This window comes from Heptranchias perlo, chromosome 2 (assembly GCF_035084215.1).
Source record: "Heptranchias perlo isolate sHepPer1 chromosome 2, sHepPer1.hap1, whole genome shotgun sequence".
In the NCBI taxonomy this organism is placed as follows: domain Eukaryota; kingdom Metazoa; phylum Chordata; class Chondrichthyes; order Hexanchiformes; family Hexanchidae; genus Heptranchias; species Heptranchias perlo.
In genome coordinates this window covers 82,218,624-82,235,213 of record NC_090326.1, presented here as the reverse complement: position 1 = coordinate 82,235,213, position 16,590 = coordinate 82,218,624, and the positions used below count along the sequence as shown (strand labels likewise).

The 16,590-nt window shown below is 44.2% G+C and overlaps 1 protein-coding gene across 6 annotated transcripts in view; it reads left to right on the top strand.

Moving 5' to 3' along the window:
* LOC137340905 (histone deacetylase 9-like) overlaps nt 1-16,590 on the top strand; it is a 641,963-nt gene that overhangs the window by 616,622 nt on the left and 8,751 nt on the right. For all 6 annotated transcript variants that reach the window (XM_068003748.1, XM_068003726.1, XM_068003718.1 and 3 more), the window contains one exon: nt 12,946-13,030. In XM_068003748.1, coding sequence (XP_067859849.1) covers nt 12,946-13,030 — 85 coding nt within the window. The remainder of the gene's footprint in view (nt 1-12,945; nt 13,031-16,590) is intronic.

Genomic DNA, 16,590 nt, shown 5'->3' with positions numbered 1-16,590 from the left:
CATTGTAAGCAGTGTAGATGAAAACATAAAATTACAAAGCAATATTGATAGATTAGGTGATTGGGCAAAACTGTGGCAAATGGAATTCAATGTAGGCAAGTGTGAGGTCATTCACTTTGGATCAAAAAAGGATAGAACAGGGTACTTTTTAAATGTTAAGAAGTTAAAATGGGGTTCAGGTACATAGATCATTGAAGTGTCATGAACAGGTGCAGAAAATAATCGATAAGGCTAATGGAATGCTGGCCTTTATATCTAGAGTACAAGTGGGCAGAAGTTATGCTGCAGTTATACAAAACCCTGGTTAGACCGCACCTGTGAGCAGTTCTGGGCACCGCACCTTCAGAAGGACATATTGGCCTTGGAGGGAGTGCAGCATAGGTTTACTAGAATGATACCCAGACTTCAAGGGTTAAGTTACGAGGCAAGATTACACAAATTGGGGTTGTATTCTCTCTGGTTTCGAAGGTTAAGGGGTGATCTGATCGAAGTTTTTAAGATATTAAGGGGAACAGATAGGGTGGATAGAGAGAAACTATTTCCGCTGGTTGGGGATTCTAGGAGTAGGGAGCACAGTCTAAAAATTAGAGCCAGACCTTTCAGGAGTGAGATTAGAAAACATTTCTACACACAAAGGGTGGTAGAAGTTTGGAACTCTCTTCCACAAACGGCAATTGATACTAGCTCAATTGCTAAATTTAAATCTGAGATAGATAGCTTTTTGGCAATTAAGGGATATGGGCCAAAGACAGGTATATGGAGTTAGATCACAGATCAGCCATGATCTTATCAAATGGCGGAGCAGGCACGAGGGGCTGAATGGCCTACTCCTGTTCCTATATTCCTATGTTCCTATGTTAATGTGAGTTTAACAAAAAGCAAAGATAAATAAAAAAACATGACAAACCGTCAAACCCTTGTGCATCCCCTATGTGCTTACAAAACCTTCGCCTTTCGCTTCCGACTACTTCTACATGGTGCATCCCCTGTGGCTGCAGCAGAGGTAGTGGCAGGTTGCTCTTTTTCATGCCCTGACCAATTTAGATGCTTTGGGCCTACGCCCTCTGGGTTTTGGTGCCCGTGAGGGCCCCTCCAAAGACTGCTCCACCTGCACCTGTGCAGGGGTGGACTCAGCCACCTGGAAAGGAGGCTGCATTGCGGGTACTGGTTGAGAGGGGGGCAACGGGTGAGACGTGTGGGCGCTTTGAGTGGCGTCCCCACTTCCATGTTCCCAAACCAGTCCTATCTCTGCTGGAAGACAGTTTGGAGGACATGTGTGATGGCTTGTAAGGCCAGTGCTAGTGTATCTGCCTGCCTGTTTAAGGCGGCAGCATGTTGTTCACCGTGCGTCCGAACGGCCGTTGTCAGGGCCTGAATGGACTCATTTGTGAGCCGTGCTTGAATCTCATGGAGGCTAGCCTTCCCTCCATCGCAGACATTCCCGCACTTTCCCGCGACACTCTCTGAGATGCCCTCATGTCCCTGTGATAGTATCTCAGAGATTCCCTCACGTGCCTGTGCCACCATCCACCCATGCAGGATTCAGACTCCTCCATCCTCTGCGTGATTGTGGAGTGTGCGAGTGGCACCTGTTCCAGCACCTCCCAAATGTGCTGCTGCCCCTCGATCATTCTCCTTTTAAAGGATGGCCCCCAGGGTTCAGCATCTGTGTCCAGCTGAGCAGATACTGGAGAGGAGTGCTCCCACCGACGCGGACTCTCCAGAACTGCCCCTGCCACCAGTGTCTGCTCGTACTCATGTGTGTGATAACTCACCATGTGCGACCCCAAATAACTGTAGACTGGGATCCACCGAGTTGTGTGTATCTGTGTTGTTGGATGGCTCGCTCAGATATGACGGTGTACCTCTGCTGTCACAGCGGTCGCTGAAGGCCCTGTAAGAGAACAGAAGGCAATATTAAGCATGATCACAGATGTGTCATGTTGCGATGTGCATACTGAGGTGCTGAAGATGGCAAGGCATGTTGACATCAATTCATATTGTGTGTGCTGAATGTTAAGGTTCTGTAACCAGACATTTGTTGGGTGCCAGTCTCGGCGTTCCCGACAGACAGGCACTCGAGGGTGTGGCTCAACTCCAGCGCCTCCTGCTCCGCATCTGTGAGGACGATGATCTGTTGCGGCCCCCCTCAGGTCCTCGCCCTCTCCCGTGCATTCTGGGCTCTCCTCCTGTAAGGGGAGAAAGTACAGATGTGAGTGAGTGAGGGTGAAGTGACCAACCGATGAATGCATTGGTTTGGGTACGGCTGACCGTGAAAGAGATGCATCAGAGGGTATGAGACAGAGCCATCACATTGTATGAGGATTGGGTTTGAGTGGTAGTGGTGGGGTGACTAATGGGGAGATGAAGAAGTGCAGGTAAGTTGAGGATCAGCTTTGAGTGGGTGTGAGGAGTGATGTGATAGAGTAGTGTTGGCAGTGCAGAATGAGTTGTGGGGTGGGGGCGGTGATGTGGAAGACGGAGTGTAGGAGAATGAGTAAGTGTACTCATTTTGGCTGACCTGATTAGGTCATTGAAGCGCTTCCTGCACTGGATCCAGGTGCGGGAGATGTTGCTGCTGCTGGTGACCTCCTCTGCCACCACAAGCCAGGCCTTCTTGGTGGCAGAGGCAGGCCACTTCCTCCCGTCTGCTGGATAGAAGACATCCCTCCTCCTCCTCACCCCATCCAGTAGCACCTGGAGTGAGGCATTGCTAAATCTAGGAGCAGCCTTGCCCCTGTGCTGCTCCATTGTGGTGTGTGGGTGTTTGCTCCAGGAACAGCCATTGGAGGACTGTCCCTTTAAATAGAGCTCCTCCAGCTGACAGCCTGTGATGTGGGTGTGCAGTCCCCCTGCTGCGCAGCTTTCAGACTGCAAACCTGGAAGCCACGTTAAGTGGCTCCAATTCACTGGCGATCATGTGGGAAATGGACAGATTTTATTGGACGGGTTACCCACGTGCCCAATCACCCCCCCCCTGCTGCCGTCCCTCCTCCACGCTAATACCGGGGCTAATGAGTCCCATGCCAGTGCAAGAAGTGTCATAGAGCAAACTATAGGAACTCCCAAATCCTATTTTAGTCCTGTTGGATAAACCTAGTAAAACCCTGCAATACAGCCCAGTCAGAGTCTCAAGAATCATGGCAACGTGTTGCATATATAATACCACAATGAAGAAAGACTTGCTGCTTCTAGAAGCTGAAGGGGATAATGATGGAGAGAAGGTAAAGTACCTTCCTCACCTCAGCATGACGAGGGTGTACACAGGATATGGGGTAGGGCAGCCAGAGAAAGGCAGCACAACTGATAAGCCTATGCTTTCAATAAAGGTCAGCTCATCCAAAAATAAGTCCACCTGCCAGTTCTTCATGCATATCCCCACAAAGTCCCTCACTGTCACAGACTTCTGCCAACTCTCTTCATCAGATAGAAGTCTACAGTTCTCCTGCCATCTTTCAAACTCTGAAAAGCTGAAAGCATACGCAGAGATGAAATCAGAACTCTATGTGCAACAAGCAGTGTTTACTTCACTACTACTACTACTACAACTACCACCACTAATACTACTACTACTACTACTATAACTACCACCACTAATGATACAACAACAACAACTCACATTTATATAGTGTCTTTCATGTAATAAAACGTCCCAAAGTGCCTCAGGAGCAATTATCAAACAAAATTTAACACCGAGCCACATAAGGTGATAATAGGACAGGTGACCAAAAGCTTGGTCGAAGAGGTAGGTTTTAAGGAGCATTTTAAAGGAGGAGAGAGAGAGATAGAGAGGCAAAGAGGTTTAGGGAGGTAATTCCAGAGCTGAGGACCTAAGCAGCTGAAAGCACGGCCACCAATGGTGGGGGGATTAAAATCGGGGATGCGCAAGAGGCCAGAATTGGAGGAGCACAGAGATATCGGAGGGTTGTAGGGCTGGAGGAGGTTACAGAGATAGGGAGGGGCGAGGCCATGGAAGGATTTGAAAACAAGGATGAGAATTTTAAAATCGAGGCATTGCCGGACCAGGAGCCAATGTAGGTCAGCGAGCACAGGGGTGATGGGTGAACGGGACTTGGTGCGAGTTAGAATACGGGCAGCAGAGTTTTGGATGAGCTCAAGTTTATGGAGGGTGGAAGATGGGAGGCCTTCCAGGAGAGCATTGCAATAGTGAGTCTAGAGGTAACAAAGACATAGATGAGGGCTTCAGCAGATGGGCTGAGACAGGGGCGGAGACGGGTGATGTTACGGAGGTGGAACTCTTGGTGATGGAGTGGATATGTGGTCGGAAGCTCATCTCAGAGTCAAATAGGATGCCAAGGTTGAGAATGGAACCTTATAGAAAAATGATTACCAAAGTACCAAAAATTCCAATCACCCCATCTCCAACTTCCTAACACTGTGTCTACCCTTTACATCAGCTAACTTACTTGACTGAGCTCCTAATTTACTATTCCTATGATGTGCTCCCTGAGTGAGCAGAGGATGAGTGGTGGATGGTTAGGATGGTTCCTCTGGAGCACTTAGAGGCCTGAGTTGACTCTCGTCTCAGGAAAGCAGCTGTCCCAGAGGGTCCATCTTTCAGCAGCCTTTCTGTTACAATGGCAAGGCGTGCTGGGCCCATGTCTGCAGTTCCTGCATGTAAAGGAATTGGAGAGGGCATCAAGGAAGCAGCAGGCTCAATGCCACTCCCTGGAGAGACATTAACATCTGCATCCATTTTTTTGCAGCCTGCTGGAGCTGGGCGCAGGCTCAGGTGAGCCCTTACGGCCAGCTATCTGAATTGACGGACTGGTTGTTAGTTAAGATGGTGCTCAAGTGTTTTGAGTGGTTTCACTTTGCAATAATGAGTTTCCTTGACACTGAGGTGATGAGAGAGAAAGAGAATGATAGGTAAAGAGGTGAATGAAAGCAGTCTGAGTGGTAGAGGTTGTGTATTGCAACCAGTGCGTTGACTACTCTTATCTACCCTTCTGAGATCATTGCACCTCTTCTGAGACTGTGTGCCACTTCTTGGGTTGGTGCACATTGCACTGACTGACTCCGCCAGCTCCCTCTAGACAGCCTGCACCAGCCTTTTATGGACCTTCCTGCCCTCAGTGCCTAATACTCTTGCTCTTCTGATCCTCACTTATACCAAAAGGAATCCTGCAGATATGTCTAAGGATCTGGGATTCCCCAGCTGCTGAACAATTCCCCCTGCCCCCGCAAAGCCTGCTACTTCAGATATTCCTGTGGAAAAGGCGTTGCTGCCCTTTAACTGGCTGTAGCCTTTTAAAAGCTGCACCAGAATTGTATTTTCCTCCCTCGCAGCAGGGGTAAACCTGCAGGAGCGATATTACCACTCCAAACCCACTCTACATAGCAACTAAAGGCCCTGAGATGAAATTGCAGCAGTTTAATGGCCGATTCAAGTGAGCAGGCAGTATTCATACTCCACTGCTGACCGGAGGAGAATTCATTCCGATATGACAATGCAGAAAACTTTAGTATATCTAAAATCAGACATTGTGTGAAAAACAGTCGGTGAAATTTTTCAAGTTCCCACCCTACTGGTGGAGCCTCGCACACAGCAGGCAGCTTATCGGAAAATTGCAGGTGTACTGTCAGTGAGGTGCCTACTGTGACCACGGCCCCACTGGTGGCGCAGAGTCTCAGGAAACTTTACCCTTGATCAGAAAGCTAACCATACAGTTAAAGAATACCATAAATCATTGGTTTAATAGCATTAATAGTGAAGTGACACTAGGATAAGGCCATTCTTCCTCACTTGTTTCCCCCCATAGGAGAAGGTCATGACCACTGGAGAAGTGCAGAAGAGTTTTACACTTTCTGAAATCATGTGAGAATGATGTGATTTGTTCTCAGTCCCATGCTGCATAAAATCTCTTCCTTGCACTTCTTTCCTTTCTTATCATAAGCTGTGGGTATTTCCTTGATTTTCCAATGAAAAAATTCTCAAATAGTTTCTTACTTTAAAATTAGCTGATTCCAAATTGTGAATCTTCATTCCTAACTAGTTTAGGCGTTAATATTTCTCTTTTCACTGTAACATTTTAATGCTTTTGTTTGAATTTAAAAGTATTTATGTGCCTTTTTGATTGAGAAACTAGCCATCACCAAAGTTGAAAAGAATAGAAGAGAAGGCTCAGGAAGCAGTGACCAGGTGACATCAACAATAGCAACTTGCTTTGTATAGTGCTCCTCACATCGGCAAGATGTCCCAGAGCACTTTATTGATCAGAGAATGCAATGGATAGCAAGTGAGAGAGAAAAGAAAGAACTTGCATATACATATAGTGCCTTCAAAACAAATGAATTAGTTTTGAAATGCAGTTACACAGCAAGTACAGCAGTGAATTCGCACACAGCAAGGTCCCACAAAGAGCAAGTGAATTAATGACCAGCTGATTTGTTTTTGGTGATGTTGGTTGAGGGATAAATGTTGACTAGGACAATGGGAGAACTTCTCTGCTGTTCTTCAAATCGTGCCATGGGATCTTTTATGTCCACTTGCCTGGATGAGTGCAGCTCCAACAACACTCAAGAAGCTCGACACCATCCAGGACAAAGCAGACCGCTTGATTGGCACCCCATCGACCACCCTAAATATTCACTCCCTTCACCACCGGTGCACCGTGGCTGCAGTGTGTACCATCCATAGGATGCACTGCAGCAACTCGCCAAGGCTTCTTCAACAGCACCTCCCAAACCCGCAACCTCTACCACCTAGAAGGACAAGAGCAGCAAGTACATGGGAACAACACCACCTGCACGTTCCCCTCCAAGTCGCACACCATCCCGACTTGGAAATATATCGCCGTTCCTTCATTGTCGCTGGGTCAAAATCCGGGAACTCTCTACCTAACTGCACTGTGGGAGAACCTTCACCAAATGGACTGCAGCGGTTCAAGTTGGCTCACCACCACCTTCTCAAGGGCAATTAGGGATGGGCAATAAATCCTGGCCTCGCCAGCGACACCCACATCTCAAGAACGAATAAAAAAAAACTCAACAGGCAACTTGGGCCTCAGCTTAACATCTCATCCAAAAAGTAACATCTCTTACAATGGAGCACCCATTTCTGACAGTGTCAACTTCGATTATGTGCTCAAGCCTTGAATGAGCTTGAACCTATGACCTTCTGACTTAGAGGTGAGAATGCTGCCAAGTGAGCCAAACTGACAGTTAAAGATGTAAGTGAAATGGAGTTTAATAGGCTCTTGCAAGCAGAGCAGGCAGAGGTAAGGTGAAAGGATTTAAAGAGGGAGTTCCAGAGGGCGGAAGCATAGAAGCTGAAATAGCAGTAGCCAAAGGTGGAGTGAAGAGGCTGGGAAGCAAGAGTCAACACGTGATATTTGGAATGAAAGAGCAAACCAGATTTCTTGAAGGCAATTTTAACAATGTGGGAATTCCATTTGAGATCAGAAGAGGTACACTATGATTCAAATTTTGCATGCTCTGCTTTGGAGCTTTTGATCAAAGCCAAGGTGACTCTGCTCAACACACCTCCACTCATTGAGAGTTGTTCCTTGGAAGTGAGTCTGCGGTCTGCAGAGCCGCTTAGCTCTATAGCATGCTGCTTCCACTGTTTGGCATGCATGTAGTCCTGTGCTGTAGCTTCACCAGGATACCACCTCATTTTATGGTACGCATGGTGCTGCTCCCGGCATGCTCTTCTACACTCCTCATTGATCATCAGCATGATGGTGATGGAGGAGCGAGGGATATGATGAGCCATGAGGCTACAGATTGTGGTGGAATACAATTCTGCTGCTGTTTATGGCAAACAGCGCCCTGTGGATGCGCAGTTTTGTGCTGCTAGATCTGTTCTTGATCTATATCGCTTAGCATGGTGGTAGTACCACACGACCCTACTGTTTGAGTCAGAATCAGTATTAGCATTGTATTGGAGTATCTGCCTCAAAGGGGGTGAAATTGGTCAATGCCAGTAGCGCAAAACAGGCTCATAGTGAATCGGCAGCTCGTTTTACATCACGCTGATTTCCATTGACTTCAGTGGAGAAGAAAAAGAAAATGAAGTCTATGTAAAACGGGCTGCCGATTCACTATCAGCCATTTTGCACTATTGCACAATTGGTTGACCAATTTCACCCCCAAAGTCTTTTTCTATCGTCTCAGCTCTTTAACTAATGTTGCAGCTGCCATCTTTTGCCTTGAGGATATCTGCTGAAACAGAAGTATCTAAACTTAGGGCTGCAGTTGCCATAACGGATGCGTGCTGGTTCCAAAGAGGTCATTTTTCATTAGTCAACGCCTCGACTCTGGCCTACGTACATGGACCGGAAGCACAATCAGAGATTGTCAGTGTGATTTTTGAACCTCTGTCTCTGGGGAGTATCTTGGTTAAAGCATAAGTTTTGAGCCAAATATCAAAGCTAAAATTAGTCTTGGAAGTCCTTGGTTGAGCAGTACTTTATTCATGCCAGCAGCTATTCAGGATTTAACATCCCAAAATGTGTTCTGACCCTATATTCTAGATGGCTTCGACTCGATTTCAGAAAGGTCAATGATTCAGTTTTAATCAGTGCCTTAATGCAATATCTGGTACTGGATGTCTCTGTTGTAGTCATGTTGGATCAGCTGACATGCTTAAAGGTCCTGAGGGCAATTTTCATTCATGTCAGGGTAGTGGAAATCTGGAAATCTCTTCCCCAAAAGGCTGTGGATGCTGAGTTAATTGAAATTTTCAAGACTGAGATGGATAGATTTTTGTTAGGTAAGGGTATCAAGAGATACGGATCAAAGATGTATAAATGGAGTTGAGGTACAGATCAGCCATGATCTGATTGAATGGTGGAACAGGCTCAAGGGGCTGAATGGCCTACTCCTGTTCCTATGTTGCCCTTTGTGGTATTCTCATTCTAAAGGAGAATAAGGACATAATGCTTCTGACAGTCATACCTTGTTACCTTTTTGGAAAAACTCCTTCAATGAGTTTAATGCTGGAAGAATTTTAGGTGTATACTTGCTTCTATCCCTGAGATTTTATGTCATAGTTCATTGGAGTTACTGTTACCAAAGGATTATTCCTTCCATTTCCTCCATGGTCTACTATAGACACAGGTTTAAAGGGTCTGACTCAAGCTTCCTTAGTTCCAGACAGGACAGGCAAACCTTACAGATTCCCTATGGCTACTGAGCAAAGTTTCTTTCACTTGGTTTAATGTCTTCCAAGAATAGACAAAGTGCAGGAATCCCCTGTGCAGCAAAAAGAATCCAAGAAATTGGATGCTTGGGGCAGGGCGATATACTTCCAGGGCATTTTACAAACTAGGATGGTTGTGCATCAGTAAAATGTATCCATCAACAAGAATGGTATAGGTTCAATTTGTTAAGAGGTTAATGCATTTCTACTAGAATAGATAATACTTTACAGGTGATTAAATTATTTCAAAGATTAATGTTATGTTTTTGGATTTTAGCCAGATTTCCCTTGTGATCTACATAAAGGACTATTCCCATTAGCATGCCTTTATTCCTGATAAACCACTGTGCAAACTTACATTGACAATATCTGGTAGTATAGCATTGCCCAGATGTCAAACGAAACTCTTTTTACTATATTTAGCTTACTGAATATGACGTAAGTACTTTCATAATCTCTAGACTTCAGAAATCATTCTGTCAAACTAGTCTAGGCCATAAACTACAGAACAGATCTATTAAAAATAATAGATAAGCAACAGCAATAGGCAATAAAGTAAATTACAGGTTTAAAGAACTTTATATCACCTCAATACAAAAATAACAAACAATGCGACCCTTTTCTAATGTTCGTGGAAATGCTAGACCTGGATGACCTTATTTGTGGGGTTTATTGGACCAACAGGGGTAGATTTTCTACTGATGTGGACTTCAGGTGGTCAGCCAGCTGCGCACATTTGCTATCCCCACCCCCATAGCCCCGTCGAGAGGCCCGATCAATTTTGAGGACCGGGCCTCATTAGCATTCGGCCTACAGGATGCAGGCAGAATACGAGTGCCTTGGGGCAGCCTGCCGGTCTAGGATGCCGCAATATTGGGTGGCCCGGACGACCTCTAGCCCAGGAGAAGGTAAGTCCGTGGTGCGGAGGTCCGATCTCGGGTGGGGGACCCAGAGAGTCCAGCCCAGGCTGGTTTTCTGGAGCCTGGAGAAGAACTATTGCTCCTCTTAGTCCCACAACAATACATTAAACCTTATTTGTGGACTGATCTTCGGCTGGACCGCCAGCTGATACTGAGTGGAACATGCGCGATGCACGCTCCACCCACTATTGCCCTAAATTGGCAGAATCCTATTTGCATTAGAGGACTCCGATTTGCATTTTTAAAGGGTCTACCGCCTAACTTAGGCAGGAGCTCTGGCTGCTCAGCCGTAGGCCCGGGGACAATGTTGACAACCACAGTGACTGTAAGAATGGGGCGGTTGTAAGTCCTTCCCCACCATTTTCCGCTGGGCTGGAGGTCTCTAAACCTCCCCCACTGAGTCTCCAACCCCTTATGTCGACGGCCTCAGAAGAACTGATGAACTGGAGAAAGACTGAGATTATGGGCAATATTTTCCAAAACTCTGCACCAATGGATGGAAAATGGTGGGCAGTGCACCTGCCAATTTCTGATTAACTGTGCGCGATGTACAAGGCTTTGCAAATGGTACGGATCTCAGAAGATTTTCCTATGCTTTCCATCCCTTTTGCAGTTCAACCAGGAGCAAAGGAAATCAAATATGTACTCATCCAATGACATCAGGTTGTCAAACAGCCACAGGATTTAAAACATAATAAAACCTGTGCCATTTGAAGTTAAAATCTGGGATATAGGAAATCAAAAGGTGGAAACAAGTTTATAAACTTAGTGCAAGAGTTCTAAACTTCCTTCTGATGGAAGACAACTATCTCAAAAGCAAAATACTGCAGATGCTGGAAATCTGAAATAAAAACAGAAAATGCTGGAAACACTCAGCAAGTGAGGCAGCATCTGTGGAGAAAGAAACAGAATAAATGTTTCAGTCGAAGACTTTCGTCAGAAGAGACCTTTCCATTTGTTTGTTACCAGGAACTTCATCTTAATTTGATAAGATTTTAAGAGAAAGCTAGCATTCTGGTGAGTGGTTTCAAAAGTAAGAACATCGGGCTAGTCAGCATATGTGAAGAGAACAGATGAGGCAAAATACCAATATATTCCATTTTTGTTTCAAATTTCCAACTTTTGCAGATTTTTTTTGTTTTTTACATGAGTAATTTCTACTTGCTTTGCAATTAAAATGTATTTGCATATGAATAATGCTTTTGTGAACCAGATCATAATGTATATTCCCTGTAGTCCGGGAAAAGCAAGTTAGTACCAGCCAAAATTAAAGTGGCCAGTCACAAGTATGGATATTAATAACAATTGGGGCTATTTTGATGTTACATGTACATTGGGCAGGTGATAGGTGGAGCAATCAGGACACTCACCAGCGGGAGGCCCGAACCATTTTGATGCTCGGGCCTCATTAACATTTGACAGGCAAGCTGCCCGAGCATTTCCAGCGCTGATAGGTAGTCACCAATCAGGAATGTGGTATCCGATGGCCCATCCAAGGAGCCGAGCCAGCAGTTCGAACTTAAAGCAGAGGGCTAGACCTATTGGAGGAGGTGGGGGGATAGAAAGTAAGTAAACAGGCAGGAGCATTTTCTTGATGGGGCAGTAAGAGCTGTTATGCTCATCCTGGCCCCAAAAAGTGCTCCAGAAAGCATGCAGTACCCGTTGTTTTTAGCAGCCTCCAGGGATCTCTTTAAGGGCAACTGGTTAGGCTGCATCTGCTAGGTTGTAAAAGAAAAAAAGGAAGAACTTGCATTTTCATTACAGCAGGAGATCCTAAAGTGCTTCTTAGCACTTTTGAAGTGTAGCCACTGTTGTTATGGAAGGAAACAGGGTGATTGGTGAACGGGACATGGTGCGGGTTTGGATAAGCTCAAGTTTATGGAGGGTGGAGGATGGGTAGCTGGCCAGGTAAGCATTGAACTAGTGGAGCCTGGAGGTGACAAAAGCATGGATGATGGGTCAGCAGCAGATGGGCTGAGGCAGGGCTGGAGATGGGCAATGGAGATGGAAGTAGGGAGCTTTTCTGATGAAGAGGATATGGGGTTGGAAGCTCAGCTCAGAATCAAATAGGATGTTGAGATTGCAAACAGTCTGATTAAACTTGAGAGAGTGGGATGGAATTGCTGGTGAGGGAGGGGAGTTTGTGGCAGGGGCCAAGGACAATGGCTTCGAAGTTCTAGATGTTTAACTGACCAGTTCAAATATTTTAATCACTGGAAGTAGTAGTTTCACAGAAAGCTATGCCATTCAGTTGTGTAAATAGCACATTGTGAAGTGACTTTAACAGAATAGTGTGATAACGTCAAAACTGATGTTGTCCAATAAATCCCAAGATAATTAAAAGGCTTCATTGTAGCTTTCCTGGAAGGAAATATCCAGTGAGGTGCAAGGGGATTAATCAGTTGGGTTCTCTATTAAGCTGAAATAAAAACACTGCGGGCCTGCATTCCACTAAAAAACTAGGAAAAAGGAAGTAACCATTCCATTTAGAAAGGTGGAGAAGAAAACTATTCATCAAATTGTTTTAAATAAAGATTAATAATTCTACAAAATAGATTTGAACTTTGCTTAACCAAACATTACAAATATAAAGACAAGTAATTTAGATACTTCAATGATAAATTAGCACAATTTCAGTAAATATTCATCTACTTCAAGTCTCTGTAGACAGTTAAACAGTTAATAAAACAAACTGAAAGGTAGTCAAAGTGATCCCCAGTAGGGTACACTAGAACTCTTCTTCAAAAAGGTTCCAGGTTGGAAAAGGGTTAGAAAGTCACAGGAAAATGTTTGAGGAGGAGTTCATTTTTAAATAGCAAATTGACTCATCTTATCACAAGGTTATTTGAATCTTTACAGCTGGAGCCTCTTCCCCAAGAAGTTCAGCTTCAGAAGCCAAACACCAATGCCGTAGCTTCTCTGGAAAAAACAATTGAAATTCAAAGTAAGTCGTTTGTTTAATTACAGAAAAATGATTTATTATCTAACAAGTGCCAGGAAGGTCTCTCTGTTTACTACTTTTCTAAACCAATATGTCAGCTTGCTGATTGCACATGAGCTCATATTCAAAGATGAAACAATATTATGTTTACATAAATAAATTACAAAAACACAATGAGAAAAAGCTTTCATTTAAGGTTAGAAGGGAACTGAAGATAATGATTTACTCAGAAATCGTTCCTAAAACAAACAAGTTTCAGGCTGGAGATCTATTCCTTCAGAATATAAATGCTTTACTTTGTCTATTCCAAAAGTGAAAAAATTTTGGCAGCTTTCCAGTATAAGCCATGATCTGTATTTGCATTGATTAAAAAAAAGTCCAGAAATTAAAATCTTCCATTCTTCACTTATAAAATCCTAAATTCAATGGTGAAGCAAAACTGGCAGCCTTTTCTTCAGATGAATAACAAATAACCTAATGATGTTGGCAACAGAACTTTGTGGTGAGAATGAGTGGTCCATTAACTCCTGGCATGTTAAATTTACTTTGCAGTTATGAGAACTGGAATATTTTCCACCACAACCTCTTTCAACTCCAAATATATATCTTGTAAAATTATCATAATTTGTACAAAATGAATGGGGCTGTAGAAGATTTGTTGCCAAGAATAGATCCCACTGAGTAAAACTGCAGGCCCTTCTTGCCACAGAAACAGTTTCTGCAATTCTGGCAAATTAGAAATTATGTTATCAGTTTTCCACTGTATGAGAAAAATTTCCACTAATCTTTTACACCAAATGGACATAAAACATATAGTGTGGTTGATGGTTTCCCACCCTACCCCATTGATCACTTCTGTTGTTTTTTTCCCCCAAATTCTGCTGTTGCTACATTAAGAAAAACATCATGCCCCATCTCAACAGGTAGGATTGAAGAAATGTTCCAAAAGACTCAAGACTTTGTTAAAGTTATACTCAATCCCTCCCTTCACTCATTGCTTGTCACAGAACCAACGCCTGTGAAAGTTGAGACGATTCTGTGCAACAATGGAAACATTACAATGAAAACAAACTATTGCTCAGAATCACATGGCAATAATGAGTGAAAAGGAGCAGATTTAAATAGCTTGTATCACACTAGGTTAATTTGATCCATTTATTTAAAATCTTTACACAGAATAGTTCAGTTTAGCTAGATTTGGCTGAAAGAAGCTTGTTCACTCTGATCTTGCGGAATTCCAATTAAACTCATGCCAAGGTGGTACCTAATGTAATTTTTTTTTAAATCATAATGAGCATGCATTTTTATTTATATTGTACAGTATTCAACTGCATGACCCCTCATGCTCCATTCCCTCCTCCTGTCTGTACCACCACAAATTCCCAGATGTTCTCACACTGCCATCGGGATCTACCTAAAATCAGGATCTCATTATTTCTTTGTGGAATATTGTTGGGAGCGTTGTATATCATAGGGAAAAAAAGTAATTTGAGTCAGGACATAGCTTAGAAAAAGTTGTAATAGTTTGTCAAAGGAATTGTTTAATTGCTTAATGCAGCTAAATGCTGACACATTTGGTTTCAATTTTCAAATATAATAAGCCAATTTTAATATATTATTGTAAAAAATGGAATAGTACAGACTCTTGCTTGTTGTAATTTACTTTTTTCCTTTTTAAAATGTTTTGGTCAATTTTTTTAACACTCTCTGAGATAAGGAGTGTTAAAACTGGGGAACAGTTTCTCATTTCAGGCACTCACTGCCAGCATCAAGCAATCACAGGACAGGTATAGCAGAGCTAACTGCAGCGTAATGTTCCCTCTATTCTCTAAAATGTGTCTTAGCTTCAACCTCAGAAAAGCCCCTACAGCATCAGTGTAACATTTCCATTTCCTACAGCAACCATTCAAGTGGCCTCTTAGAGGGCGAGTGCCAGTTTATGGCAAATTTTGTGTTGGGGATCCATGTCTACTAGGGACTGGGTTGCAATTGTCCAAATTTATTTCATGTTGAACCCCCACAGCTAGCAAAGAGAGAAGACCTTAATCCCATCAATATGGACCAGATTTGTACCCATATCCCAGAGGTGAAAGGACGCTCACTACACCATTTGGGTTTAAACTGCCTTCATTGAAGGTTTCTCACCCAGAACTTAGAACCTGTTCTCTGGAACATTAGCTGGGAGTTCTCATGGAGCGACCTTGTTTTTAAAAATCACGTGAGGTTTGACTAGTGATCTATCAGTGATCAATGAATACATGCCAGGTGCCTTGAGCACCTCAGTGATTTATTGCAAAGTTTAAAGAGCTTAATTCAACTGAACTCAAACTATGAAATTCACATGGTATTCCAGCACGATGCTACTGAGTGGTAGAATATGAGCCATGCATGCACTCCACTTGTAGTGGGCTTCTAATCTCAACTATGCAATCAAAGTGAAGTGGGAACATCAATGGATAAGTCACTCTGGGCAAGTCCCAGCAACTGATTGTAGAGCAATTCTATCAGAGACCAAAGGGAGTATTGTAACTCTCCCTGATCGGCGGGAAAGGAGCAGGTGAGCAGTTAAAATGGAACGGCTGCATTTCCTGCACTGTTCCTGTTGATTCCCCATTTTAATGCCACTGGTTTTGGCGCCAGGTGAGGCTCCTGATGGGCTCTGGCGAAAGCCTCATTAATAAAGGCAAATCAGAGTCCCATGACCGTACGTGGGACCCCAATGGCAACTTTAACCAGCTCCAGAGCGGGGCATCCGCCAACACTTCCCCCACAGATAACACTGGCAGGAAGGCAGCGAGGCCCACTCCAGTAAGCTTAAAAAAAACTTTCCTTAGCGGAGCCAGGAGGAGCAGGTGAACCTTCCCTTGCTAGTGGAACCATATCCTAGTGTGGGTCACTGTCTCCAAGAGATGAGGGGAGAAAAGGGGGCAAGCTTGAGTTTAAAAAAGGAGAAACCCATTGCAATCCATTGAGAAGTTTATTGTGCTGTGATGACAGTGGACATAGTGGAGTAGATTTTCCCTTGGTGTGGACTTCAGGACACCGACTAATGGATCGTGCCTGCTGGCCACCCGATAGTCCCAGCCGGGCCTGATTAGCATATGGCCAGGGGTCAGAAAATGAATGCCCCGGGGTAACCCGTCGGTTACAGGCCACAGTAATATCAGATGGCCCAGTCAGCCTCTGGGCCAGAAGAAGGTAGGTCCTTTTGGGGAGGGCTCCACTCAGTTCTGTCCTAAATGGCAAGTGGGGTCCTATGCACATGATAGGACCCAAAATTTGCATGATAAGAACATAAGAACATAAGAAATAGGAGCAGGAGCAGGCCGATCGGCCCCTCGAGCCTGCTCCGCCACTCAACAAGATCATGGCCGATCTGATCCTAACCTCAAATCTAAATTCATGTCCAATTTCCTGCCCGCTCCCCGTAACCCCTAATTCCCTTTATTTCTAGGAAACTGTCTATTTCTGTTTTAAATTTATTTGATGATGTAGCTTCCACAGCTTCCTGGGGCAGCAAATTCCACAGACAAATAAGAGGGCCTACCACCTGACTCTGGTGG